The sequence below is a fragment of the Emys orbicularis genome, chromosome 9 (genome assembly GCF_028017835.1).
Source record: "Emys orbicularis isolate rEmyOrb1 chromosome 9, rEmyOrb1.hap1, whole genome shotgun sequence".
Taxonomy (NCBI): domain Eukaryota; kingdom Metazoa; phylum Chordata; order Testudines; family Emydidae; genus Emys; species Emys orbicularis.
This window is the reverse complement of record NC_088691.1, coordinates 48,621,846-48,648,760: the sequence shown is the minus strand read 5'-3', so window position 1 is coordinate 48,648,760 and position 26,915 is coordinate 48,621,846. Positions and strand designations below refer to the sequence as shown.

Below are 26,915 nucleotides of genomic sequence, written 5' to 3'. Positions count from 1 at the left end.
CTGGGACCAGAAGCATGGGCAGAAGGGGTGGTGCAGGGAGGAGGAGGGGTAACTGGAACATGTGAAAAGGAAAAGAGGATTGAATTTCCACAGGACAATGGAAGGAAACATCTTCACAAATTCCCTTTGCTTCAGCCCTGCATGGGCTTTTTGCTTGGTTTGACCCTAACAATGGGGAGATCCTGGATGTAGGGAGAAAGGGATGAGAGCCAATGGAATGGGATGCATCTAACCCTCTTTCTGAACTGCTTTTGCTCCCTGCTTTGCTCTTGTATGTCCTTCAGTCTTCATTGCAGCAAGCAGGCCCTGGGACCATCCCCTGGACTGCCCTTCTCCCCCACCACTGATGTTTCAGTGTAAGTTGTTCCTGAGGAGAACCAGGAAAGGCCTCACTGTGGAAGTGTTAGCTAGGCCCTCAAGGAGTTGGCTTTAGCCTGTAGCGCCAGCAGCCCCAGACTCTTCCCCCACAGGCTCAGGCATGCTTTAGGTTTCCACTGCAAATAGCCCCTGCAGCTAGGATTGTCACTCCTGCTCCACACCCTAGCCAGCCCAGATAAGGATGTTTCTTGTTCACACTCTGTCACCACCGTCAGGAGGGGGATCTGGTCTCTTTCCCTTTACGACTCCCCAGACAACAACCCAGGCCACGGCCGTTGCCCCTCAGCACGCTGCTCACACATCCACCCATGCCTACAAGGTGTCTGGCCCCTTGGCTGCAACCCTGCTGCCCTGCATGAGGCAAGGAAGGGCAGCAGGGGCTGCGTGGAGGCATTAGGCGTCTGAATCACTTCCTTAAATGCTGCTGCTGCTGCTGCCGTCCATTTGAACCCACACTAACCATGTGATTGTTTTGTGTTTTTGCAGGCAGTTTCTTGATTCGGATATGCCTAGGTAGTATTTGTTTCCCTTGGGTTTTTTTCTTCACTTCCTCTCCCCTCCTTGGCACTCTTCCTCCCCCCCAGAGACAGAACTTTAATTTCCAGACACTCCATCCATTGGCTTCCCTTTCTCTTCCACGTCTCTGGGCTGCTCTTTTGTTCCGTTTCTGTCCCTTGGGCTTCCCTGTTTGTTTGGATTGCTCTCTCATTAGCCTCTGTTCCTCTGGCTGGCTTTTCCTCCGATTTTGCTGCTGTTGTAACTTAGTGACATTTGGCAAAGACCATCCTTCCCCCTCTTGTACCCTCTTCCAGCTTGGGCCCAGGAGCAGTTTTGGGGAGCTGGGAGCTGACCCAGGCTGCGTGAGAGGCTAGACTGCAGTGCGTGGATGGGGAGGGCACTTTGGAAAAGATACTGTATGAAGGATAGAAAGAGGAGAGAAATGGAAGCAACATAGCTGAGTTTGGGAGCAATGTACAAGCTGCATGTAGAAGGAAGGGACATAACAGGTGAAACCCTGGCTTCACTGAAGTTGGTGGGAGTTTTGCCACTGTCTCCAGTGAGGCAGGATTTCACCCAAGCTTGTTATTCTCTAGCCTGCTTGACAGAATTTCCACCAAAGAAACCTCCGTGGAGTCACAGATTCACTGGCTTGAATTCTCAGTTTTGCTAAGACCCCTTAACATCCCTCTGCAAATTTAATGGGGCCTCAAAGTGAACACCCATTTTAAGGCCCCTTTCCACTGCCAGATCAGTATAACTTGGCATAGCTGAAAATCAGGTTTTTAAGGATTATCATAGAATATCACAGGAGATTATCTAGTCCAACCCCCTGCTCAAAGCAGGACCAATCCCCAGACAGATTTTTGCCCCAGATCCCTAAATGGCCCCCTCAAGGATTGAGCTCACAACCCTGGGTTTAGCAAGCCAATGCTCAAACCACTGAGCTATCCCTCTTCCCTTCAGCCTATCATCATCTGATCATCTGGTCTGACCCTCTGAGTGCTGAAGGGAGATAACGGGCCAGATCCTCAGCTAGTGTAGAGCAGCATGGCTCCATTGCAGGTTTACACCAGCTGAAGGGCTGGCCCCTTGTTCTTTGGACATTACCAGGGGAAAGTGTTTGGAACTGTAAGTTAATGCAGTCTCTTCTCAGAGTCAAATCTTGATACGATCGCAGCCTGCAGGCTGCAGGGATACTGGGGTCATCTTATTACTATGTAATAGTTTTACTATTGAATTGACTTCAGTGGAGCTGTGCCAGTTAATACCAAGGGGGATCTGGCCCACTGAAGTCAATGGAGCTGTGCCAATTTATACCAATCGGGGATATGGCCCTCTGTACGTGCATACACACAAGAAGCAGTGCTAAGGTATGTTTAACCTTAGCACTGGTTCTCTTGACTTTTGAATGTATAACTGTGCATAATTGTCAGATAATTTTGTTTTTTTTGCATGTAATTTAGTTTTGTTTAAAGAAAAGTTCCCAGTTCCATAACTAATGGGCACCAGCCAGCAAAGGGTAACTGGTGCCTGTCAATATCATTAATAAACTGCTCACTTGTGGGGAGGGGAGGAGGAAAAGGCAGAGATATAAAGGCAGAGGGGAGGCTATAGGGAAATAGGTGCACAGGGGAGACTGTGGGGATATATATATATAGATATGTGTAGATGCTATATATACCATTGTGATGGGGGTGCTGGAAATACAGAAGCAGGCAACAAAAAGTAGGAAGAGGCAAAGAGCAGATGGGAGAAGTGGAAAGATGAGACTATTAAAAAGCCAAAAAATTGTGGAGAAGGGACCTTTGATTGGCCTTCTTGCTCTGTCTCATGCTTCATGTTGAGAGAGACAAGGTGGGTGAAGTAATATCCCTGAAGAGCTCTGTGAAGGTTGGAAGCTTGTACCTTCCACCAACAGAAGTTGGTCCAATAAAAGATATTACTTCGCATATCTTGTCTTGATCATATGCTGGGAGCAGCATGACTACAACAACGCAACAAACTTCCCATGGGAGGATGGGATTGTGACATTACCCAGGGTACAGTCTGGACTGTTGAACAGCTGTGTCCCCTCAATTCTCCAGCCTGGGGTGCCTTTTACACTGCCTCGCTGTGAGTAACGACTTCTGGTCTGCTCACACAGAGCCTCCAGCACGTAAATCACTCCCAGTTTTACTGTGTGAGTGCTGTAGACAACCACTCTTGAATTACAGTGCAGGGCAACACCAGCAAATTTTCAGTCCGACTTTCCCGCAGAAATGTGCATCTTGTGCTGCCCAGAACACTCCTGGACAACACAAGCTCATATAAAGTCAGTCATTTATTATTAGAAAATGATACGTACAAATCCTATTATTCCAAATGGAGTTTTCTAGGCACTTCAGTCCAAGCACACTGGTGTAGATAAAACAATAGAACAAGTTTATTAAGTACAGAAGGATTTTTTTGCCTCTTTGGAGAAGGCTTTTAATTCAGGCATTCCTTTGAGGCTTTGGCAAGGAAAGGGTGGGGCAACCATGCCTGCCCTCAGCCCGTCCCTCTGGAATTTCTCTGGGCTGGACCCCACTCCCTTGTGAAGTTTCACCCATGCAGAGATTTCCCCCCTCCTGTCTTGGAGAGACAGTTTTATCCCTTGCAAGCGTTGCAAGAACAGCATCTTTCAGTGGAGTGCCTTGGTTTGGTAAAACCCCACTTTCTGTTCCCAACAGGTCAGCTGGATGGACTCCCCCCTCCCAGAGATCTGACCCCCAGTTTTTCCTAAAACCTGATTCACAGGAGAGGGGTCTGGCATTTTAAATGCAGACTTTTCACCCTCCTCCTGGGAAAGATCCTCCCTACAAAAGGTGAGCGGACTTTCCAGCCCCCCCTCACCTTCCGTCTGGGCTTTCCTCTTTGGGCTCCCCTCTAGGAAGATGACCCTGGTCCAGCTGTGGGCTCACAACTACCAGCTATGACAGGCCCTTCACTGGCCAGCAAAATTCCCCCCTCTTCACTCAGGTTGGGCTTGCCAGCAATCACCAGGACCCCAACTTCCACCTTCGGGACACATGTCTCTGTGCACCCCAGGGCAGGCCCTGCCCCCTGCTGACCTGCAATTTTCTGGCAGTCAACAGCTGGGGTGGCCCCCCCTGCTATAAGGTGGTACATCCCCCTCCCCCAGGGAGCTGATTACGGGACAAGAGCTGGCTTTGTCCAGCCCCTCTCTCTGGGACTTGCCTTGAGCCCTGGGGCTACAGGAACTGGCTACAACCATCCCTGCCCCCAAAGCTACATTCTTTACTGCTACAGAGGAACCTAAGAGACACTTTTCTATTCCCCTAGCAGTCCATGTGACTTCACCACCACCACCCCCGGGCTTTTAGCACAATATTCCTTTTCACTGCTAACCAACTTTGGGATAGATTCGGCCACATTAAAGAAATCATTTCCAAGTAGAAATGGTGCAAAATTGTGTGCCACCGTTGCAATGGTCAGTTCAGCCTGTAAACCCCCAGTTTGCATGTGTACTTTAGCTGAAGGTGCAAGGACTTTGTAACCCCCCACCAGCTCCAATTCTGCTAGTTTCCCAGGCAATAAATCCTTCTCCTGGATCAGGTCCCTACTGACCACAGAAATCTTAGCACCCGTATCTCTTAGGCCAAGAAGCACTTTTCCATTCAATTTAACAGCATGCATATGCTCACTGCTTGGTTGTGTGGAAGCAAGCTTTACAAATCCTGTGTGGAAAGAGGCAGCAGCTGTGATCTGAGAAGTACAGTAGCAGTTTTATGTGTTACTTGCTGCTTGTTCCCACTCAGCAAGGGACACTTATTCCTCAGGTGCTCAGTGGACTTACAATGATAGCACCTCTTGGGCTCCTCTGCTTGCACAGGAAATTTGGGACGAGTAACAGGGGAATGGGGAGGTGAACACCCAGGCTCCTTTGTCCCAGGGGTAAAACAGTGATTCTGCTTTCCCCCAACCCTGTACCCCTCTGCCAGTGGTTTATGTTTGATTGCAGCTTGTGCTTGCTCATAAGAGTCTGCATACCCGGATAATTCACCCACTGCATCCACCTTTTTGTCCCACAAATACTGTTTTATGTCATCACTGAACATATTCAGGAATTGTTCCTGAGTAACCAAATCACACATTTCTTCCAAGCTTGTAATGCCTTTCCCCCTCACCCACTTATTTACCAAACCTCTTATTTCATTTACATAAGCCACATTACTTAATCCAGATCCCCTCTTAAGACTTCTGAATTTAACCCTGTAGGTTTCAGGTGTAACCTGAAACTGTTTAAAACCAGTTCCTTAAATTTACCATAGTTTGAAGCATCATTAATAGGCATCTTATTGAATATGTCCAGAGCTCTGCCAGTCAATTTTGCTATCAATGTGGTTATCTTTTGATCTTCAGGAATTACATGGAGGGTGCACAGTCTCTCAAAGGTGATGAAATATTTGGCAATATCGCTGGATTCATTATACTGTGGACATAGTTGCTCCCATTTGTGGATTTTTGAGGAGGTTGAGCCACCAGCTGAAGGGTTTTGTCCCCTCAACCCCATAACAGCCAGTTCATGCTTTTGGGCCTCAATCTGGGCCTCCATAGCTCTCTTGTGGGCAGCTTCCGCCCTGGCTGTTTCTGCCTCCACCCTGGCTGTTTCAGCCTCCATAGCTTTCTTGTGGGCAGCCTCTTTTGCCTCCACCCTGGCTGTTTCTGCCTCCATTGCTCTTTTGTGGGCAGCCCTGGCTTCCTCTGCCTCTTTGAGTTTCAATTGAAACTCCCGGTTCTTTGCCTTCTTTTCTGCATCCAGCCTAGCCAGCTCTAGTTTAGAAGCTGCTTCACTGGTAGTCATTTTCCTGCTTTCTTGTGCTGGGCCACACCCCCTCTGCAGTTCACTGAAACTGGGATGCACTCAGCTCAGGGGATTCTTAGTTAACAGGGACTTGCCCAGCGCCCAGTGTTCAGCTTTTCTGGGCAATTTGCAACTTATATAGTTTTAGCTTCTTCTGATCTTTAATCTTATTTATTTTGCTTCCTTTTTTGTCCCTACTTTCCTTGCCCAAAATAAGCAAACAAAAAATAACAAACCAGTAACCACTATGTCTGTTCTCCAGCCACCACACTTAAAACTCACTTAAAATCACTACCTAACTCAAAGCAATCAGCTGTGCACAGATCCTGGCGACTACGCCACTGTGACGGGTTGAATCACAGAACCCCCCTTGGGAGCTGCCACCTGATGTGCCAAGACTACCTCTGCTCCTGCTTTCTGTGCCTGCTCGGGACCCCAGCACCCTGTCTTGCTGAGCCAGACACGCCCATCTGCTCCAACACAGACCCAGGGTCTGAATTACTTGCCCCAAAGCTGCAGACTTAACTGAAAGCAGCTTACAGAAGTGTTCTTGTCTTTAACACTCAGATCCCCAACTCCCAGTGGGGTCTGAAACCCAAATAAATCCATTTTACCCTGTATAAAGCTTATATAGGGTAAACTCATAAATTGTTCGCCCTCTATAACACTGATAGAGAGGTATGCACAGCTGTTTGCCCCCCGGTATTAATACATACCCTGGGTTAATTAATAAGTAAAAAGTGATTTTATTAAATACAGAAAGTAGGATTTAAGTGATTCCAAGTAGTAACAGACAGAACAAAGTGAACTACCAAGGAAAATAAAATAGAACACACAAGTCTATGTCTAATACAGTAAGGAACTGAATACAGATAAGAGCCTCACCAGTTCCAGAATGCTTCCTTTTACAGACTAATCTCCTTTTAGTCTGGGTCCAACAATCACTCACACCCCTTGGAGTCACTGTCCTTTGTTCCAGTTTCTTTCAGGTATCTTTGGGGGTGGAGAGGCCTTCTCTTTAGCCAGCTGAAGACCAAATTGAGGGGTCTCCCACAGGCTTAAGTAGACTCTCTCTTGTGAGTGGAGACCCCTCCTGTCTCCTATGCAAAGTCCAGCTACAAAATGGAGTTTTGGAGTCACCTGGGCAAATCACATGTCCATGCATGACTGAGTTCCTTACCAGCCAAGCCAAATTTCTGGGAAAGCCCAGATGTGGATTGGTGTCTCCAAGTTCATTGTTGGCTTAAGTGTTTCTTGACTGGGCACTTACTGAGAATAGTCTTTTCTCAGGAAGCTGACCAACTGCTTCACTACAGCCTACTTAGAATCAAACAAGTATGCAGCCAATATTCATAACTTCGAATACAAAAATGATACATGCCTACAAATAGGATTAATAGATTTAGTAGCTCATAACCTTTACAGAGATATGTTAAATGGCATATATAGCATATTACACATTCTAGTTTATATATATATATATATATATATATATATATATATATATATATATATAGTGATAGACCCAGACTAGTGGGGTACAGGAGTCTGGTAGAGGACAAATATACTGGTCACTGGATGAGTAGTTTTCTGTTCCCTGAGTGACCAGAGCAGGGGCTGCACTAGAGTAATCAGGAACCTGCTAGAACCAGTTAAGGCAGGCAGGCTAATTAGGACACCTGGAGCCAATTAAGAAGAAGCTGCTAGAATCAATTAAGGCAGGCTAATCAGGGCACCTGGGTTTTAAAAGGAGCTCACTTCAGTTTGTGGTGAGAGTGTGAGGAGCTGGGAGCAAGAGGCGCAAGGAGCTGAGAGTGAGAGGGTGTGCTGCTGGAGGACTGAGGAGCACAAGTGTTATCAGACACCAGGAGGAAGGTCCTGTGGTGAGAATAAGGAAGGTGTTTGGAGGAGGCCATGGGGAAGTAGCCCACGGAGTTGTAGCTGTCATGCAGCTGTTACAGGAGGCACTATAGTCAGCTGCAGTCCACGGGGCCCTGGGCTGGAACCCGGAGTAGAGGGTGGGCCCGGGTTCCCCCCAAACCTCCCAATTGACCTGGACTGTGGGTTCTTCCAGAGGGGAAAATCTCTGGGCTGTTCCCCAACCCACATGGTGAATCTCTGAGGCAAGAAAATCCGCCAATAAGCACAGGACCCACCAAGATAAAGGAGGAACTTTGTCACACTGGTGTCAAGAGTGGGATCTTGGGGCGCACAGCGTGGCGGAAGAAGGAGGATGATTTAAAAAAACAAAAAAAAAAGGGAGAGGGTTTATTTTTTTCACCACAATGGATGACGTAGTGCGGGCACTGATACAAGCTACGGCGGCCCAGCAGGAGGCTACCCATGTCCAGGCAGCTGCCCAACAGGAGACAGTGCGGCTGCAGCAAGAGACTAATCGCCTGCTGATGGACCAGGCTGCTCAAGACCGAGCTATGTTGCGGGAACTGGTAAACCAGGTAAAGTCCCTTACAGAGCTGAATCGTGGCCATGATGGGATGCGGCTCATACGGGCCAGCCATTGGCTGCAGAAAATGACACGGGAGGATGATGTAGAGGCATACCTTCTGGCCTTGGAGAGGACAGCCCTACGAGAGGCCTGGCCTCGAGATCAGTGGTCTGGCATCCTTGCCCCATTCCTGTGTGGGGAGGCCCAGAAGGCCTACCATGATCTGCCTGAAGAGGCTGCGGCAGACTACCCCCAGCTGAAAGCAGAGATCCTGGCCAGATCTGCGGTAACGACAGCAGTGCGGGCCCAGCAGTATCACGGTTGGAGGTATCAGGAAGACAAAACCCCGCGGTCCCAATTGTATGACCTCATCCATCTCGCACGAAAGTGGTTGCAAACAGAGTCCCGGAGTCCGGAAGAGATACTAGCGGTTCTGGTCATCGACCGATACATGGGGGGACTACCACCAGACCTTCGTGCCTGGGTAAGCCAGAACGAACCCTCCACCTATGACGAGGTTGTCGCCCTGGTAGAGAGGCGAAGGACAGCGAGGGAGCTGACCCGACCAGTTAAGGAAGAGGCACCCCGGGTTAAACTAGCAGCACCAAGCCCTAAAGTTCGGGTGGCTGGGCCACCAGGAGGGCCCAGGTGGAAAAAGAGAGAGGCCCATCAGAGGCCACAAAGAGTCGGAGCACTGAGAGAGACGAGGATCGTGATGTTAGACTGCCCAAACCAAGAGACCGGAGAACGCCTAGGGCTCCATACAGATGTTATGCCTGCGGGGAGGGGGGACACATAGCTGCACAGTGTCCCAATGCTGAGGAGCCTATGCAGTGTAACCTGGGGAACTGGGCAGATCCATGCTCCCTAATCCACCTTGTGGGGGTCTCACTAACCCCACATATGTATACCAAACCAGTGAAACTAAATGGGGTAGGGACCACGGCACTGGTTGATTCGGGGAGTGCTATCACGCTTATCTCAGGGAAGCTCGTGAAGCGTAGTCAGCTGCTGCAGGCTCAACGTACGGGGATAACATGTGTCCATGGGACAGTTAGTTACTACCCTACCATCCCAGTAAAAATCGAGATCCAAGGGAACACTACTGAGGTAGCAGCAGGTGTAGTCCCTAAACTCCCATACCCGGTGCTCATAGGGAGGGACTTCCCAGGGTTTGGAAACTTACTCCCGGTAGGGGGATTGGAGAAAGATGGGGACCCTAAAATTGGTGAGGCATCCACAGCAGACTGTCAACCCCCAATCTTCTCTGAAATATCCCCAGATTTGTTCTCCCCTCCCAGACAGGGTAGAAAGACAAAAAGGGAAAGAAGGGCAGCTAAGACCTTGGGAACCCGAATACTGACCCAAAGCCAGAGGGTCGCTCTCGTAGGTAGGCGGACCCGCGCAGCTGAAAAGGAGGCCACGCAGGAGGGAGAAGCACCTGAGTCTGACCTCTACCCTAATGCTTCTGAACCAGTAGAGGCAACAGAGACTGAGCCCCTAGATCTTGGGCAGATTAGCCCCGGGAGAAGAAATTTTGGATGGGACCAGGCAGAAGACCCAAGGTATGACAACATTAGGAAGGAGGTGACTGAAATAGATGGGGTCCTCGTGGAAGGGAAAACCCAGGGACCAGGACCCTACTTCATAATGAAGAAGGATCTCTTATACCGGGTTGCACCAGTACAGGGGCAGAAGGTTCAGCAGATCCTAGTACCTCAAAAACACCAGAACGCTGTATTAAGTCTTGCTCATAGTCATCTTTTTGGGGGGCATTTGGGGGTAGGGAAAACCCTGGCACTAGTCCTACGACGGTTCTTCTGGCCCAGAGTACATGAAGATGTGTGGAGGTACTGTGCCTCCTGCCCGGAGTGTCAGCTGCACAGTCCCCGTCCCCACTTGAGGGCACCTTTAGTACCCCTTCCCATCATAGAGGTCCTCTTCGAGCGAATAGCCATGGACGTAGTGGGACCCCTGGAGAAGACGGCTCGGGGCCACCAATATATACTTGTTGTTTTGGACTATGCTACTCGCTACCCAGAAGCCGTCCCCCTGCGGAACACGGCCTCTAAAACTATAGCCAAAGAGCTGGTGGGGATCTTTGCCCGAATGGGGCTACCAAAGGAGATATTAACCGACCAAGGAACCCCATTTATGTCTAAGCTAATGAAGGACCTCTGTACGCTGCTCCATATACATACCCTGAGAACTTCGGTCTACCATCCGCAGACTGATGGGTTGGTAGAAAGGTTTAACTGAACCCTCAAGGCTATGATAAGGAAGGTGGTAAGTCGGGATGGGAAGGATTGGGACACCCTACTACCCTACCTTATGTTCGCTATCTGGGAGGTACCTCAGGCCTCAACTGGGTTTTCCCCCTTCGAGTTATTATACGGGCGTCACCCCCATGGCATACTAGATATCGCCAAAGAGATCTGGGAAGAGGAACCCAATGAGGGGAGAAATATAATAGAGCATGTAATGCAGATGCGAGACCGGATAGCCCGGGTTACCCCTATTGTACGGGAACATTTGGAGAAGGCACAGGAGGCCCAGCGAACCCATTACAATCGCCAGGCAAAAGTGCGACAGTTCCAACCAGGGGATCGGGTTATGGTGTTGGTACCCACGGCAGAAAGCAAGCTTCTGGCCCAATGGCAGGGGCCCTATGAGGTGGTTGAACCCGTGGGGGAAGTAACCTACAAGGTGCGGCAGCCAGGACGCAGAAAACAAGAACAGATTTATCACGTTAACCTTCTGAAACCCTGGCATGCACAAGAGGCATGCACAACGGTCCAAAAAGACCTAACCCAGGAAAACAAGCCTTCCAAACAGGTGAGAGTGTCTCCCGATTTAACACCAGACCAGAAGAATGAGGTGTCTGAGATGATCTTCCAGAACCAAGATGTGTTCTCGACAAAACCGGGTCGAACAACCGAGACCTATCACCACATCGTCACGAACCCTGGGGCCAGAGTAACAATGAGGCCCTATCGGGTGCCAGCGGCAAAAAGGGAGGAAATAAAAGCAGAAGTAAAAAAAAATGCTGGAGTTGGGGATCATCGAAGAATCCCACAGTCAGTGGTCCTGCCCAATTGTGCTGGTGCCCAAACCTGATGGCACCACAAGATTTTGCAACGACTTCCGGCGACTAAACGAAGTATCCCAGTTCGACGCGTACCCCATACCTCGCATAGATGAGCTAGTGGACCGTCTGGGTAATGCCCGGTACTTGACTACCCTAGACTTGACAAAGGGGTACTGGCAGATTCCCCTTGCAGAAGACGCAAAGGAAAGGACTGCGTTCTCTACACCAGAGGGTCTTTTTCAATATACTGTCCTCCCTTTTGGGCTACATGGGGCCCCAGCTACCTTCCAGCGCCTCATGGACAAGCTATTACGCCTGCATAACAGTTATGCTGCCTCCTACTTGGACGATGTGGTCATTCATACCCCAGACTGGGAAACCCACCTGGAGAAGGTGGAGGCAGTCCTCAATACCTTCAGGCGAGCTGGCCTTACAGCAAACCCTGCCAAGTGCGCTGTAGGGTTTACAGAGGCCAATTATCTTGGCTACATTGTGGGAAAAGGTTTGGTAAAACCCCAAGTGAACAAGTTAGAGGCCATCCAAAATTGGCCCCGACCAAGTCGCAAGAAACAAGTCCGGGCGTTCCTAGGTATGGTGGGGTATTACCGACAATTTATCCCCCACTTTGCCACAAGGGCAAGCCCCCTGACAGTCCTAATGAAAGCCCGTGGACCTGATCTGGTGAGATGGTCTGACGCAGCAGAGGAAGCATTCACAGACCTACGGACTGCCCTCTGCAGTAACCCTGTACTGATAGCCCCTGATTTCACCAAGGAGTTTATCCTGCAGACGGATGCATCGGAAGTAGGGTTGGGGGCCATTCTATCACAGATGGTCGGGGAGGAGGAACACCCAATTCTATACCTCAGTCGGAAACTCCTTCCAAGGGAACAAAAATATGCAATGGTGGAGAGAGAATGCCTCGCTGTAAAATGGGCCATGGAAACATTGCGCTACTATCTGCTCGGGCACAGATTTGTCCTCGTGACCGACCATGCCCCTCTTCAATGGATGCAGCGGAACAAGGAGAAGAACACAAGGGTGACCAGATGGTTCTTATCCCTCCAACCTTTCCAGTTCTGTGTGCAACACAGAGCAGGGAGCCATCATGGCAATGCCGATGGTTTGTCACATGTGCACTGTCTGGCGTCCCAAGCTGCCCAACCCCTTGGCGTTGAGCAGGGGGGAGGGATATGTGACAGACCCAGACCAATGGGGTACAGGAGTCTGGTAGAGGGCAAATATACTGGTCACTGGATGAGTAGTTTTCTGTTCCCTGAGTGACCAGAGCAGGAGCTGCACTAGAGTAATCGGGAACCTGCTAGAACCAGTTAAGGCAGGCAGGCTAATTAGGACACCTGGAGCCAATTAAGAAGAAGCTGCTAGAATCAATTAAGGCAGGCTAATCAGGGCACCTGGGTTTTAAAAGGAGCTCACTTCAGTTTGTGGTGAGAGTGTGAGGAGCTGGGAGCAAGAGGTGCAAGGAGCTGAGAGTGAGAGGGGGTGCTGCTGGAGGACTGAGGAGCACAAGCGTTATCAGACACCAGGAGGAAGGTCCTGTGGTGAGAATGAGGAAGGTGTTTGGTGGAGGCCATGGGGAAGTAGCCCAGGGAGTTGTAGCTGTCATGCAGCTGTTACAGGAGGCACTATAGTCAGCTGCAGTCCACAGGGCCCTGGGCTGGAACCCGGAGTAGAGGGCGGGCCCGGGTTCCCCCCAAACCTCCCAATTGACCTGGACTGTGGGTTCTTCCAGAGGGGAAGGTCTCTGGGCTGTTCCCCAACCCACATGGTGAATCTCTGAGGCAAGAAAATCCGCCAATAAGCACAAGACCCACCAAGATAGAGGAGGAACTTTGTCACAATATACACATACACACACACACACACACACACATACATACATAAGCATAATTTTATAAAACCTTATGGGGGGCACCAACCGTCACAATACCGTCATACAGGGATCTGTACAATGTAAGCTCCTTAATAAAGTTCACCTTCCGCTCGATGTGGGAGGATATGCAACAAGCCTGTGTTAACCAAGCTGAGATTTTTCCCCAGACACTTCACTCAAAGGCTCCCTGGTTTAGATAAAGAAAAACACCCAAGTTCACTAATTACAAAAGATAGATTTTAAGTGATAGCAAACAGATCAAAGCAGGTTACCTAGCAAATAAACAAAACACAAACTAAGCCTAACATACTAGATAGTTTGGATATGAATTAGCAATTTCTCACCCTGGCTGATGATACAAGCAGTTCACCAGGTTTCCATACACAGGTTAGAAATCCTTTAGGCCTGGGACCAGCACTTCCCCCAGTTCAGTCTTTTTTCCTCAAGTGTTTCCAGGAGTTCTCTTGTGTGGGGAGTGAGGCCACTAGATGATGTCTCACCCCACCTTATATAGCTTTACCATATGGCAGGAACCCTTTGTTCCAAACTCAGTTCCCAGACCAGCTTGTGGAAAAATACAGGTATCAAAATGGAGTTCAGTGTCATGTGGTCTGGTCACATGCCCTTGCATGTCCTGCTGAGTCATAGCAGCCATTACTTACAGGCTGGCTGGAGCGTTCTGAGGAAGGCTAAGCTCTTCCATGGTCCATTGTCTTTGCTGATGGGCCATCAGCACTGTTTACCTTCACTGTTGTACCTGACAGGCTAGCTGTGGGTGTTCTCAAATGTGCTTACTCTGGAAATACTGATACATAGTCAATATTCATACCTTCAAATACAAAAATGATACATGCATACAAATAGGATAATCATATTCAGCAAATCATAACTTTTCCAATGACACCTTACATTACCCATCTTGTACAAAATGCATCATAATTATGCCATAATCATATAATATCCCATGATGAATATGGGGTGTAGTGTCACACAGATGATATTCCAGAGGGACTCCTTAAGACAAGGATCAAGGGTGGTGACATCTGGCAGCTATGGGGTGGTGTGTGTAGAGCAGGTGAAATGGTTCAGGCCAGGTGTAGCCAGCTGGTGCTCACTAAGCCTGACCTACATTATTCTTTTACCTTAGTGAGGACACTTAGTCTGACAGTTTCTCCCAGGGTCTCCACAGTGCTCCGTATCTCCTGGAAAGATAGAGGTCATCATATGTGATGGGGCAGACTGGGGCATCACTCAATGAGGGCAGAGTTAAGGTTGGGGAGTGGGGCTGGTGTGCACTTTAACTCTGAATTGCCTGCTGTGCAGGGACCTAAGAATTGCTGTTCTGGAAGGGTACGAGGCACTGCTTTTCAGCCGTAACTCTCGGTCAACAAAGGTTTTGGGCAGTGAATTTAAGCACTAAGGGCCTGATCCAAAACTTGAAGTTGGTGGGAGCTTTTCTCTTGATTTCAGTGAGCTTTGGCCTTTGGTGAATTAACTCTTTAGCCATCAGAGGCAGAGTAAAGGGCACCAGCAGCCTGGGAACTTGATTTTGGAATGTTTTTTTCCTACCCCTAGGCTAGATTTGTGAAAAGGAGTAATGGACTAGCTACCTGAGATTCCTTTTACTGAATCCTTAGTCTTTGGTCTGATTCTTTATCTTGCAGTTACCCATTTACGGCAGGAGTAACATTAGGAAGAGATCTGTGGAAGCCAGTACAGGGACTGAGAGCAAATTCTCCTTTGGGCCTAAAAAACCCCAACCCCGAATCTAAAGTATTCCTAACTACTAGGGACTGATTTCCTTTGATGAGTAAAGTGTTGCAGAATCAAGCTTTAAATTAGAAATGAAACTCTGCCATCATTCTTTTTAGCAGAGAAAGGGGAGACTCTTTATTCCACTTGGGTTTAGATTTAGGTTTTGTTTTTAATTCTACTTCGAAAATCCAGCAGGGTTTGTATTATGCAAGTGCTCTTGCTTTCCATGGCATTTGTGGGGCTTTGCATTACTTGTTAAATACAGGACATGATGATTTCTGTCTCATAAATCAACATGCATTCGTTTCCAAGGCAATTACTATGCAGCTCATATTTTTTACCAAGCTCTTCTCTAATCACAGACAAGTCACATGGCCATTGTGCATTTGCAACTCTAAGAGTTTTCAAATATTGGACATCGCCGTGATCTCATTTACCCCAGTGCCCTGCCACTGAATTCAGTTTTCCGATTTACACTGGTGAAACTAACATCAAAATCAGGCCCACAATATTTTGTTTGGCTAATACAATATTATTGCCTAGGTAACACCTGGGTGTCTGGTCTGCTCAAGCTCTGTGCTCAGGGCAGGCCCATTGCCAGGGTCATGGGGGGCAAAGGTGGCTTTCCACTCACAGTTTGGCCTCCAGGGTGTCATTATGCCAGCTAGGCCTTTCCTGAATGCTCTGGGTAGGCCCCTCACTGGCAACATCCCCTGCAGTGAGGACTGTGGGAGTGGCTAGTGTAGTGGCAACATAGCTTTAGCCCCCCAGGGATTCCCCACTCTGGGGATGCTCAGCTGGCTCGGTAAGCCTATCTTACAGTCCCTTTGTGCCACCAAACCAGAGCATGGGTGGGAGATGCCAGCTCTTTCTGGTTCTCAGGTCTTTGCAAAGAGGGTTGCCACAGACTCTTGTGGTGGAATTCAACACATGCTATAGGAAAACGTTGAAATCCTACCCCATAACTGCACCTCAGGCCTAGAGCCAGCCCATAACATTTTGGCTCCTGCGGCGGGGAGCTCAAATGACTCCCCCATACTCCCTCACTTGGGACAAAACTTTGAAAGATCTCAATTCTGTCTTCTTCCTGTTCTACTCCTCTCATGGTACTGCTCTGCTACCTACCCCAATAAAGGAGAACTAACAACTTACAATGCCTTGTTCAAAAATTTTAAGTAACACTTAACTTTCAAATGCCTGAACAGCAAACGTTACTTTTCTTGTCTGCATAGTAAACACTGTGTTTAGTTCGCGGGAAGCCTGAAACAGGCAGATGCGGCCCAGTCCGGCCCCTCCGGCCGAGCGGCTCCCTCCGACGGCCGGCCAAGAGGCTCTGGCCCCGGCGGCTCCGGCCCAGCTCGGGCCCTGGGGCGCCGGCTGAGCACCCCCAGCCCCAGTCGCTCCGGCTCAGCTCGGGCCCCGGTTCCGGCCAGCGGCCGAGCACCCCCAGCCTCGGTCGCTCCAGCTCGGCTTGGGCCCTAGTTCCGGCCGCCGGTCAGCGGCCGAGCACCCCCGGCCCCACCGACCCTGGCCGAGCTGCTCCGGCCCGGCCCTGGCCCCGGCCGAGTGGCGCTGGCCAAGCACTCCCAGCCCTGGTCGCTCCGGCCCAGCTCGGCTCAGGCCCCGGTTCCGGCCAGCGGCCAAGCACCCCCGTCCCCACCGGCCCGGCCGAGCCGCTCCGGCCCCACCGGCCCGGCCAAGCACCTCCGGCCCGGCGCTGGCCGAGCAGCCCCAGCCCCAGCAGCTCCGGCTCGGCTCGGGCCCCGGTTCCGGCCGAGCACCCCCGGCCCAGCCCCGGCCCTGGCCAAGTGGCGCTGGCCGGCGGCATCCCAGCTCACAGCCGCCTCCTCCCGGGCTCCGGCTGCTGCTGCGCTGGGGAGAGCGGCGGGAGCCGGGAAAGTTGAACCCTGGGGAGGAGGCGGTCCCCTTACCATGCCTTCCTTTTTTCCCGGACATGTTCAGCTTTTTGGAAATTCCTCCCGGACGGGGATTTGAGGACCAAAAAGCCGGATGTATGGTAACCCTAGTTGACTGCCTGTTCTTCTCAAGTGGGTTCAGGGAAGCAGCAGGAAACAGGAAGCTCCCTCAGAAGCTGGTGTTAATCAGTCCAGGCTCCTGGGGGTGCTAGAGAGGTACATAAGAGGCTCCTCCTCCTCTCTCTCCCTGCAGCTCCTGCTGCTTTCTGTTATTCCCTCTCACCTTTTCTCCTGCCTGCCTGTTATGTCTCTTCTGACCTCCTTCCTCCAGCACAGCACTCCACCGTCTCTGTGCATCTAGAGCAGAGAGAATACATATGCACCAGCAGCAGACACAGTTTTCTACACTCTGGGTCCTAGTGGTACCCCCCCACAGTCTGGCACCTGCGGCGGCCGCCTCGGTTCACCTGATGGTAAGGCCAGCCCTGCTTAGGCCCTAACCAGTGGGATCATACCAGAGCAGGCACATCAGAATGTCTTTCCAGTTTGGGGGCGGGGTAGGAGGAGGGGAAAAGAAGGGAGATGGTTTGTGCTTTACAACATTTGACTGGTTTGGTTTGGTTTCTTTAGGGAGGCGCATTGCAAAATACAGTATTTACTTTTAAAAACAATTTTCACTAGAGTCCCCTGTTCTCTTTGTTGGAACTAACAGTTTGCTCAGTCTACTGCAAGTTATCCTTAGCTTCGTTCTGTGATATGAAAAAGCTTTTGGCTTCAGGATTGAAAACATGCATGAATGAGCAATGACAGAACTTCCACGGTGCATTGGGCTAATTCACTAGTCTGGGGAGCTGTAGCGATGTGACAACTCACTGGTGTGGCGCCTCCTGCTGGTCGTCTCAGGAATTAGCTCTTGTTCAGCTTGGAACACCCTCTGTTGGCCGGTGTCTCACCTGCCTCTGGCCCCCGTGTCCTTCCTGGACCCCGGTGCCCCTTACCCTCTGGGTTCTGCCCCCAGCAGTAAACCACAGTCTGAGTCTCCCCTCCCAGGGGAACCCCCCAACCCTCTATCCCCACCTTGCTTCAGTGGCTACTGCCAGTCATCATCTAGCCCCCGCTCACTGGGGCAAACTGCAGACTGTAAAAGGCCACTCATCATTGGCAAGGGGGGATCGGACCAGCTGCCTCTGCTTAACCCCAGGCTGCTCCTCCCAGCCCCCTGAACCTGCATAGGCCTCTATCAAGGTCTGCAGCCTGGGGAGTTGCTAGGCTGGAGCTCCCCAGCTCCTCCTCCCTTTCCCCAGCACTGCTCTGTCTCAAGTACCCTTCTCTCCCAGGCAGCCAGGGCCTTCTCCCTCTGAAGCCGGAGGGAGAGTGTGTCTAGCTCCTGGCTCATAGCCCTTTTATCAGGGCCAGCTGAGGTCTGATTGGGGCGTGGCCCAGCTGTGGCTGCTTCCCCAATCAGCCTAGCTTTTAGCTCGCAGCCCCAGCCCTCTCTCCAGGCTGGCTGTAACCCTTTCCAGACCAGGGAACGGGGGACTACCCCGCTACAGGACCAGAGTGCACATTTTGGATCAGCTAACAAGTGAAAAGGGTGTGTGGTGGCCTCATCCACCACATTTTGATATATTGCAAAACCACCCGACTACTCAGTGCAGTTTGTTGGGATTGGGAGACCCAACTCAAGAGAGGCCCTGGACTGGAACAGCAAGGGGATTGCAGCTCAGGATCAAAGTGAATTGGCAGAAACTCTGAATTTGAATGACTGGAAACTGGGTACCCTTCCCCTCTCTAGAGGGAATAGGGCTGAAGTTGATTTTTGGTCTAATGGGTGGGAAGGAGCTCTCAAAACAAATGGCTGTCTTGTGGCATCCAGATGAAAGAGCACTCACAGCAGCAGGTATATGCTGAGGGTCCATTTGTTTCTCACAAGATCTGCACTGCTCATTCCTCGCCCTTACATTTAAAAGGTGCATATTTAGTCCCAAGTTCTCAACCACACAGCATGCTGTGTCTGTGGCTCTTTGAGATGGCACATCTTTGACATTAATAACATCAGTTGCCCACCATCGTGATAGAAATGATGCACTCCTAATGGCATCTTTCTTGGAAGGGAGCTGAAAGGCTGTTGTGCTATCAGTGAAAATGCATGGTAAAATCTTTCCCATCTCTGACTGCATGAGGGGCAATGGAACCTAGTTTCAGCAGGTTCTGTAGTCCATGCCCCAAGGAGCACGGACAATGGGTTCCTCTTTTGTTACAAAAGAGGGTGTTCTCTGCACGAGGGCAGAGATCCACTGATACAGCAGGGCAGGAAAGCCCATTAATTGAATGAACAGAATCTAAATTCCCCTATTGTGGGCAGAGGGTGGGTGTGGGAATCCTTTGCATATCCTGGGTTCTGTGAAACTGTCTGGCCCAGGGTTCATCCTATTACATCACCACCATGAGGATGGAGAGAGAATGTGATATTTGTTTCCTTCCTGGTTCCCCACCAGCAGCAAACTCACAACTAGCTCTGACTGCCACCTCTCCACACCCACCCACACCCCCTGGAGCTGTTGAGTTAGCTTGTTACCCGACCCCATATGAACAATGCTTTCTGACATTTAAATTTCTTTGTGTGTGCGTATGTTTGTTTGTGTTTTGGGTTGCCTTCCAATTATAGCATTTCACTGGGAAATTACACTAGGTATTTCTCTCTCACTTTTCTCACGCGTACTTGCTTGGTCTGTTCCCTTCTGCTTTTCTCTTTCTCCTCGGACTTGTTCCTCTGCTTTTTGCTCCTTTTTCTTATAATCCTCCTTTCCTTATCTTATATCCTTCCCTTTGGAGTTACCTGTCCTCCGGTGACTTGTTTCTAACAGTGGTACTGGTCTTGCTCATTTAGTTTGTGTTTGCGACATGTTCCAGAACAATCATCTCATGTTATTTACAATGTGGTGTTTAAAATGAGATAATAACAGTGTATCAACAAACACAGTCAAATGTGCTTTGACAAGAGTCTCTCCCTGCTCCCCAGAGTGGGGTCCAATCCAACACATCGTTTTCTAAGAACAGTCCTGGGATCTTGTTAAAGAGATGTTTGACTATGTTGACACTGAGTGTTGGTGAGCTGTGATGATGGAATGTCTGTGTGGAAATGATTTTGAATCATGTCTTCTCGAGTATGCTCAAACGGAAATTAGGGGGAGTCCTGAGTAGATGTCATCTTTGATTGGCTTCTGAGTGTGGCTTTCAAAAGTAGTCTTCAGTATGCTGGAAGGTGAACCCGAAACACTAGAGCTGAGAGCCAGATGGGTTCAACAAAGAGACTGTCAGCACAGTGGGCTGTTCTAATGACCCAGGACAGGTCCGGGATTTTGGGACCTGAGCTTAATTTGTTCCAGCCAGAAAATATTGACCCTAAAAATGATAGGGCAAAAAGTGTGAGGCTGTGATGTCCTTCATGGAAGTCCTGTCTTTAGAAGTGGTGTTTCCAGGAAGTGCAGCAGAGCACAGTTGCTACCAGTTCCGATTACCTGTGGGCAGGATTGATATCTTTTATGGTACCAGCTTGTCTCTCCCAAAACTGCATTAATTTGGCAGGCAAACTTCCCAAAAGCCCAGCCCTGTATTCCAATATATGCACATATTTACTTCTTGAGATCAGTGCAGCTAATTTCACAGGAGAAAGGGACAATGAGTGGATATGTTGGTGGCCAGAGTGGAGGTGTTTAGAAAGAATGAGCCTGGGCCCTGATTCAGAAATCCATCTCTATTTAGCAAAGCATGGAAACATATGCTTAATGTTAGGCACATGCTTACGTCCCCTTGACTTCAAAGCCACTTAAGCAGTACTTTAGTTAAGCCCATGTTTAAATACTTTGGGGCCATGGATATTAAATTCCTCTGTCAGCCCAGGCCCCCTTAATTTAGCACAGACATTAAATGGCAGGGGAAGCAAGGGGACAATGAACATGGAGGGTCAAATTCACCCTGGCACTATGGCGCTCCATTGACTTCACTGGAGTTGAACTCGCTTAGGCCAATGCTGAATTGGCTCAGAGCCTGTGGCTGTGTGCCAGAGATGAACAGTAGGAAGGAATTAACTGCCGAGCTTTGATGGACACTTTGAGCTCACAGCTTAACCTTGGAGGGAAGTGGTGGGTTTTGGTGTCAGGTAAAAGGTAAAAAAATCACTGAGCACATAAGTGCCTGAGAGAGATGACAGCAATCACTCCGCTAAGCATCCTCACTCTTTTCCGTTCTGACCATGCTCACAGAAAAGTCATTCTTCCTTTGCGTGGAAGGAAGCCTGTTTGTTATCCACGTTTAACTGCACAGATGTGGTCCTGGAGTGCTGCACATTTCTTTTGGCTAGAGACAGTACCTGGTGCTGATACAGCTATTTCTTTTTCTCGGACTCCTTCTCTAGCTTTCTTTCTGTCCTTCTCTTGCTCTCCCTGCACCTCTTTCTCGCACTCCTCCCATTTCCATAGTATTGCCAGTAGGCTGCATCCCACTGCTTTCAAATCTTCTCTGTCCATGTGTAATCCACACAGAAGATTCTTCCTCAAATTTGCAATGCAAACCCCTCAAATGAAGCTTCCTCACGGAAATGTTACAATATCTTTCAGAGCCGGAGGGGGTGGGGGGGGTGTTTTCCCCTCAGCCTGCCCCTTCTGAGAGTTGACTTGAACCTGAGAACTCCAGAATGGCTGCCCATCTGTCACAAATGTGGTTATGTGTGTGCATGTTACATGTTTCTGCAGCTCTAACTTAAGGTGTAGTTGTGTTTTTACCAGGCCTCTGCTGTTTCCTTCCAGAACGTTTTACCAGTTTGAAGCAGCGTGGGACAGCTCCATGCATAACTCCCTGCTGTTGAACCGAGTCACCCCTTACAGAGAGAAAATCTTCATTACCCTGTCTGCTTACATTGAGGCAAGAACCTTCCTGTGTTCCTTAACCTGCCCGTCAGCGCACAGAGTAGGCAATATGGTCTGTGAGATCAAGGTTCTTCCACCTCCCCTCTACTCCAGTCCCTAGCATGAGCTACTCCAGTTCTTCCAAGTAACTCAAGATGTTTGTGCAATGTACACTATGCCTCACGTGCAGACAGTTCTTACACTGCCAGATAACCCAGAGCTGCAGGGCCTGAGTCCCCACTCTAGCACGCCAGTTTTACAGTAGGGTAGCTCCACTGAAATTGGTGCAGTGCAGAATTAGAACCATCAGGCTCTGCTGGGAACATTGCTACACCTCTGGCAGTAACAGGGCATAAGGGGTGCTCATTGCCAAAGCCCATACAGGCTGCGACTCCACACCCTGTGCAGGTGGATAGGGAGGGAGTGCAGCCACCACCAACACAGCAGCCCGCCAGCCTGAACACCAGAACCAATGCTTGGGAGAAAGTTAGAATCTGAGTCATGCCCTGCTTGTAGAGCAGCACTGCTACACACAAGCCCTTCCTCAGGCTGCATTGTCAGGTGACAGTCCAGCACTTGGTGTTTCTCTGCACGCTGTATCCATCTCTCTGAGCTTGTGTTCTCCTCCAGATGGTCAGCAGTTCCCTGCAGTGTCACGGATGATTGTTTTCCAGTGCCAGAGTGCTGTCATCGGAGTAGGGCTGTTGGGTTGGGCCAGGACTTCAGTTGTTTGGCGACTACTGTCAGCAGGAGTGGTCCTGTGCGGAGCAGAGTGTCTCCTGCAAGATCAGTGGGAGTCAAGGGTGCTCAGCACCTGGTGGGATGGGACCCAGTGCTAACAGACAAAATAAACAGTGCAGTTTGGGGGTAGGTGGAAAGTTCAGCTCCGGGCAGCATCTGGAAGGAGAAACGCTGAAAACTAGACAGCTGGTGTCAGGAACACAAAGAAGAAGGTCACTCCATGTAGCAGAGAAGAAAGGGCTGGTTATAATCAGCAGCAGGAGAAAGGCAGGGGGCTACTTAACATTCTTTGAGCATGTTCCTGAAAAGGCAGTGCCCATTTTAAAGTGCCCTTGCTTGGTTTAGGCCTAGTTTTTCTGAAGACTATTAACTCTGTGAGGACAGGCATTTTCTCTAAGGTTGGCCCTCCCCTCCCAAAAGCTTTTTATCAGAGTGGTGGGGAAATCTTCTTGCAGAAGCCCAGGACAAAGGGAGCAGAATGGCTTGGCGTAGTGGAGAATCAAGCCCACAACCCTCTGCTGAATATTCTTTATACAGTAGGCAGTTTGGCCTTTGCGAAGTCCCAAGTGTAAAGCAGGAAAGAAGTAATCCAGTTGATATCCACTTTCCCTGGGCATGCTTGAGTCATTCTAGAATGGCCAGCCTCATAGTTTGAGGCATGTATATTAGGAAATGACATATGATAAAGCCATGGAATCACCATTGTCTAGTCACATGTGCTCTTCTCTCTGAATATGGACCACTCAGACACAGTGGTCTTTACTAACATTACAGACGCTGTCATCCCTCACTCAAACTGATGGGGAGGAGTTGACGTTAGCCTCATTACGAGCCGTCTCCATAATTCTCCCTTCATCCTCTTTCTCCACCCTACTGCAGATGGAGAACTGCACCCAGCCAGCTGTGATCACCAAAGATTTCTGTATGGTCTTCTACTCCAGAGATGCCAAACTTCCAGCATCTCGCTCCATCCGCAATCTCTTTGGCAGCGGGAGCCTGCGAGCCTCGGAGAGGTAGAGGAATCTCCTTTCCTTTTTAAAAGGAGGAAGGAAGACACTGAAGAATAATTAGCAATGGTTATTAACAGTGACAATGTCTTAGCTGTCCATAGTGCTAGTCACCCCAAACCTTCCCAAGGCACTTAGGCCCAAATCCTCAAAGGTATTTAGGCACCTAGCAGCTTTTAAATATCCCACTAGGCTTCTATCTGCATCAAATACTTTTGCAAATCTGGCCCTTACCACTCTATTAAGTGAATAAACTAGTTCCACACACTGCAGGTTCCTGATCAGAGGATCCTGATTTATTGATGTAATTGATTCCAGAGGAGCTCTGTGTTTGTCATGCAGAGGGTGGGATAACCAGAGCTGGCCAGGAAATGATTATTTTCTCCTGCAAAAAAGGTTGATGAAAAAGATTTGTTCATTGTTGTTGAAAGTTTTCAGGTTTTTAATCAAGAAAGTGTTTTGGTTTAAAACTATTACCAAATACCAAACAAAAGTTGTTTTTTTGACAAAAACCTGAACTTTATTAACTAAAACAGAATTTCTTTTTGCAAACATGTCTTGAGGGTGCGATTCGGGGCTGGAAAAGTTATGATGTCTGTTGTGGAGGGCTTTTATTTTGTTTGCTGGTGTGTATTTATTAGGGTTGAAAGAGCAGTCTGTTCTATCATGCTATTGCACTGTGGAATGAAACTGTGCTGGGCCACCCAGAGCATGGGGTGAGGGCTTTGTTATGTTTGTAAGAAACTAAATGGAATAGCCTGTTCTGAGGGGTTGGATTGGTAACATAGCCTTGAACAAGCTGCATCAAGTGCAGTCCTATAACAAGGGTATCACAGGAAATATATTCTGTCTGGCACAGCTAGAAATCATGCACCTGGTTCCCCACGGCCTCACACCTTGTGTAGACAGTGAAATTTGTGCACAGTGGGTGAGTGTGAAATGCTACCGTTCTGATCTGGATAGGGGCAAATGATTGTACTCACTGCATAGGGGAAAATGATTATACAAAGTGCAAAGTCATGAAGAATCAGGCCCTGTGTTTCCTGGTGATTGTGCAGTGCTGCGTGTTCACGTGCATTGTTCTCTGCCAGAAGGGACATGAGAACAGGGACTAACGCTGAGGTTCTGGAATGATCTATAATTATCTTTCTCTCCTTTCCTTCCTCCCTTGTCCGGAAACAGAGAAATCAGTGCATTATAACAGCCCCAGGATCCAGATACTGTGTTCCATGGGAGGATGCTGGCTAACCTGGTTATCTAGTAGTGGCACAGTGTGCTGGGGCTGTAGGATTGCTGTTCTCAAGCTGGCAAGGAAGAGGAAGTACCTCATGACCATGACCGCCACCTACCCACGCAGCTAGCACAGAGGCAGCACTGATGGCCTCTGAAGGGACCAATGTCCAGTCCTTTTCTCCCAGGATTTTCCCTGGGAGAAAAGAAGAATAACTTGAGGTTGTTTAATGCACTACTAACCCTTTGTTGCAATGTGCTAGAGAGCAGGAAGTGGACTCAGTCCCAGGACTGCAGGCCCCACCACATGAGCATAAAGATTCAGGAGGAGAATTTGAAGGACATTGCCAGAGCAAGAGCTTGTTCAACGCTCTTCTAACAAATTATGTACCACATTGTTATTGCTGGCTAGTCGCTTTGTAATGAGAACTAGAGTACACCCAGCATTGTCACAGCTGGGACATGAGCCCCATTTCCCTAGATGCCACCTCCCAGCCACTGCCTCCCTCAGAAGAGGGGCTGTGTGAGGAGCATCTGTCCTCAGCAGTGTGTAACCTGTTGCCTTCTGTTTGCTTGCAGTAACCGTGTGACTGGGGTGTATGAGCTCAGCCTTTGCCGTGTGGCTGATGCCGGCAGTCCAGGTGGGAAGTTCATCTCTACCTCTGGGTTGCTTTAGGGGTTATTTCCCCCATGGGGACTCCATTGCTGGAACTTAAAGGGGACCAAAACCCCTGGGATTCATTTTGGGGTTGGATTGTTTTGGCTACTTATTTTGTAAAAGGACTTAAATTTTGGGGGCCAAATCCATCCCTGGTGTAATGCCATTGGCTTAAGTGGATTAATATGTGTGGCCCTTTCTGTCTTCATTAGATGACAGGTTGTGAAGGTCAGCACCTGCAGCAACCCAGCATATCCAGTCCCATGCTAGGTGGGGGGGGGAGACGGAGAACAGCTAGTCTATGCATGTCGTTATCTCCCCAAAATCTGACACACACACACACACACACGCTGCAGTGCAGGTATATGGAGCATGTCTGCAATTAGATGTGCATCACCTTAGGCCATTCTCCATCTTACCAGCCCCAGCCTCCAATCTAAAGGCATGAACAATGATCTCTAAAGTGGAGAGCTTATCTCCTTCAGGTATGCAGAGACGACGCAGGCGTGTGCTGGACACCTCTGTTGCATATGTGCGGGGTGAGGAGAACCTGGCTGGGTGGAGACCTCGAAGTGACAGCCTCATCCTGGATCATCAGTGGGAACTGGAGAAACTCAGCCTCCTACAAGAGGTAAGACTGCACCCTAGAAACCTATTGCCAGGAACTTCAGTCAACCAATGGACCTTGACTTGTAATGGCCAAATGCAAGGTCAAACATCCTGTTTAACTGGCAGCTTCTCCTACCCATGTCCACTAAGGTGTATCTGATGCTTTGCCTTTGAGGTACACTAGAAGCGGATACAACATGCAACTGCTGGTGCTGCTTTCCTGCCATTTGACTCCATCCCCATGGCTTCTCTTGCAGAGATCAAGCACTGGTGTGTGGCAGTTTGGACCTACGAAGCTTTAGCAGGGAGGGCTGTGCAGAGGTCTCTTATGTTCTTCTTTGAGTGCTTGCTTTATTAATCCAAGTGGGATGGATTGCACCCTCAGCAAATTCGCGGATCAGACTAAGCTGGGAGGAGAGGTAGATACGCTGGAGGGCAGGGATAGGGTCCAGAGTGACCTAGACAAATTGGAGGATTGGGCCAAAAGAAATCTGATGAGGTTCAACAAGGACAAGTGCAGAGTCCTGCACTTAGGACGGAAGAATCCCATGCATTGCTACAGGCTGGGGACCGACTGGCTAAGCAGCAGTTCTGCAGAAAAGGACCTGGGGATTACAGTGGACAAGAAACTGTATATGAGTCAACAGTGTGCCCTTGTTGCTAAGAAGGCTAATGGCATACTGGGATGCATTAGTAGGAGCATTGCCAGCAGATCAAGGGAAGTGATTATTCCCTTCTATTGGGCACTGGTGAGGCCACATCTGGAGTATTCCTTCCAGTTTTGGGGCCCCCACTACAGAAGGGATGTGGACGAATTGGAGAGAGTCCAGCAGAGGGCAATGAAAATGATTAGGGTGCTGGGGCACATGACTTACGCGGAGAGGCTGAGGGAACTGGACTTATTTAGTCTGCAGAAGAGAAGAGTGAGGGGGGATTTGATAG

At 49.4% G+C, this 26,915-nt stretch overlaps 1 protein-coding gene across 17 annotated transcripts in view; it reads left to right on the top strand.

The window, feature by feature from the left end:
* Nucleotides 1–26,915, top strand: part of KIF1A (kinesin family member 1A) — a 148,187-nt gene that overhangs the window by 110,240 nt on the left and 11,032 nt on the right. For 8 of the 17 annotated variants that reach the window (XM_065410667.1, XM_065410666.1, XM_065410653.1 and 5 more), the window contains 4 exons: nucleotides 21,630–21,744; nucleotides 23,349–23,482; nucleotides 25,286–25,347; nucleotides 25,850–25,995. In XM_065410667.1, coding sequence (XP_065266739.1) covers nucleotides 21,630–21,744; nucleotides 23,349–23,482; nucleotides 25,286–25,347; nucleotides 25,850–25,995 — 457 coding nt within the window. Of the gene's footprint in view, nucleotides 1–864; nucleotides 892–19,489; nucleotides 19,514–21,629; nucleotides 21,745–23,348; nucleotides 23,483–25,285; nucleotides 25,348–25,849; nucleotides 25,996–26,915 lie in introns of all 17 variants that reach the window. The other 9 variants (XM_065410664.1, XM_065410654.1, XM_065410652.1 and 6 more) reach the window with 2 other exon arrangements.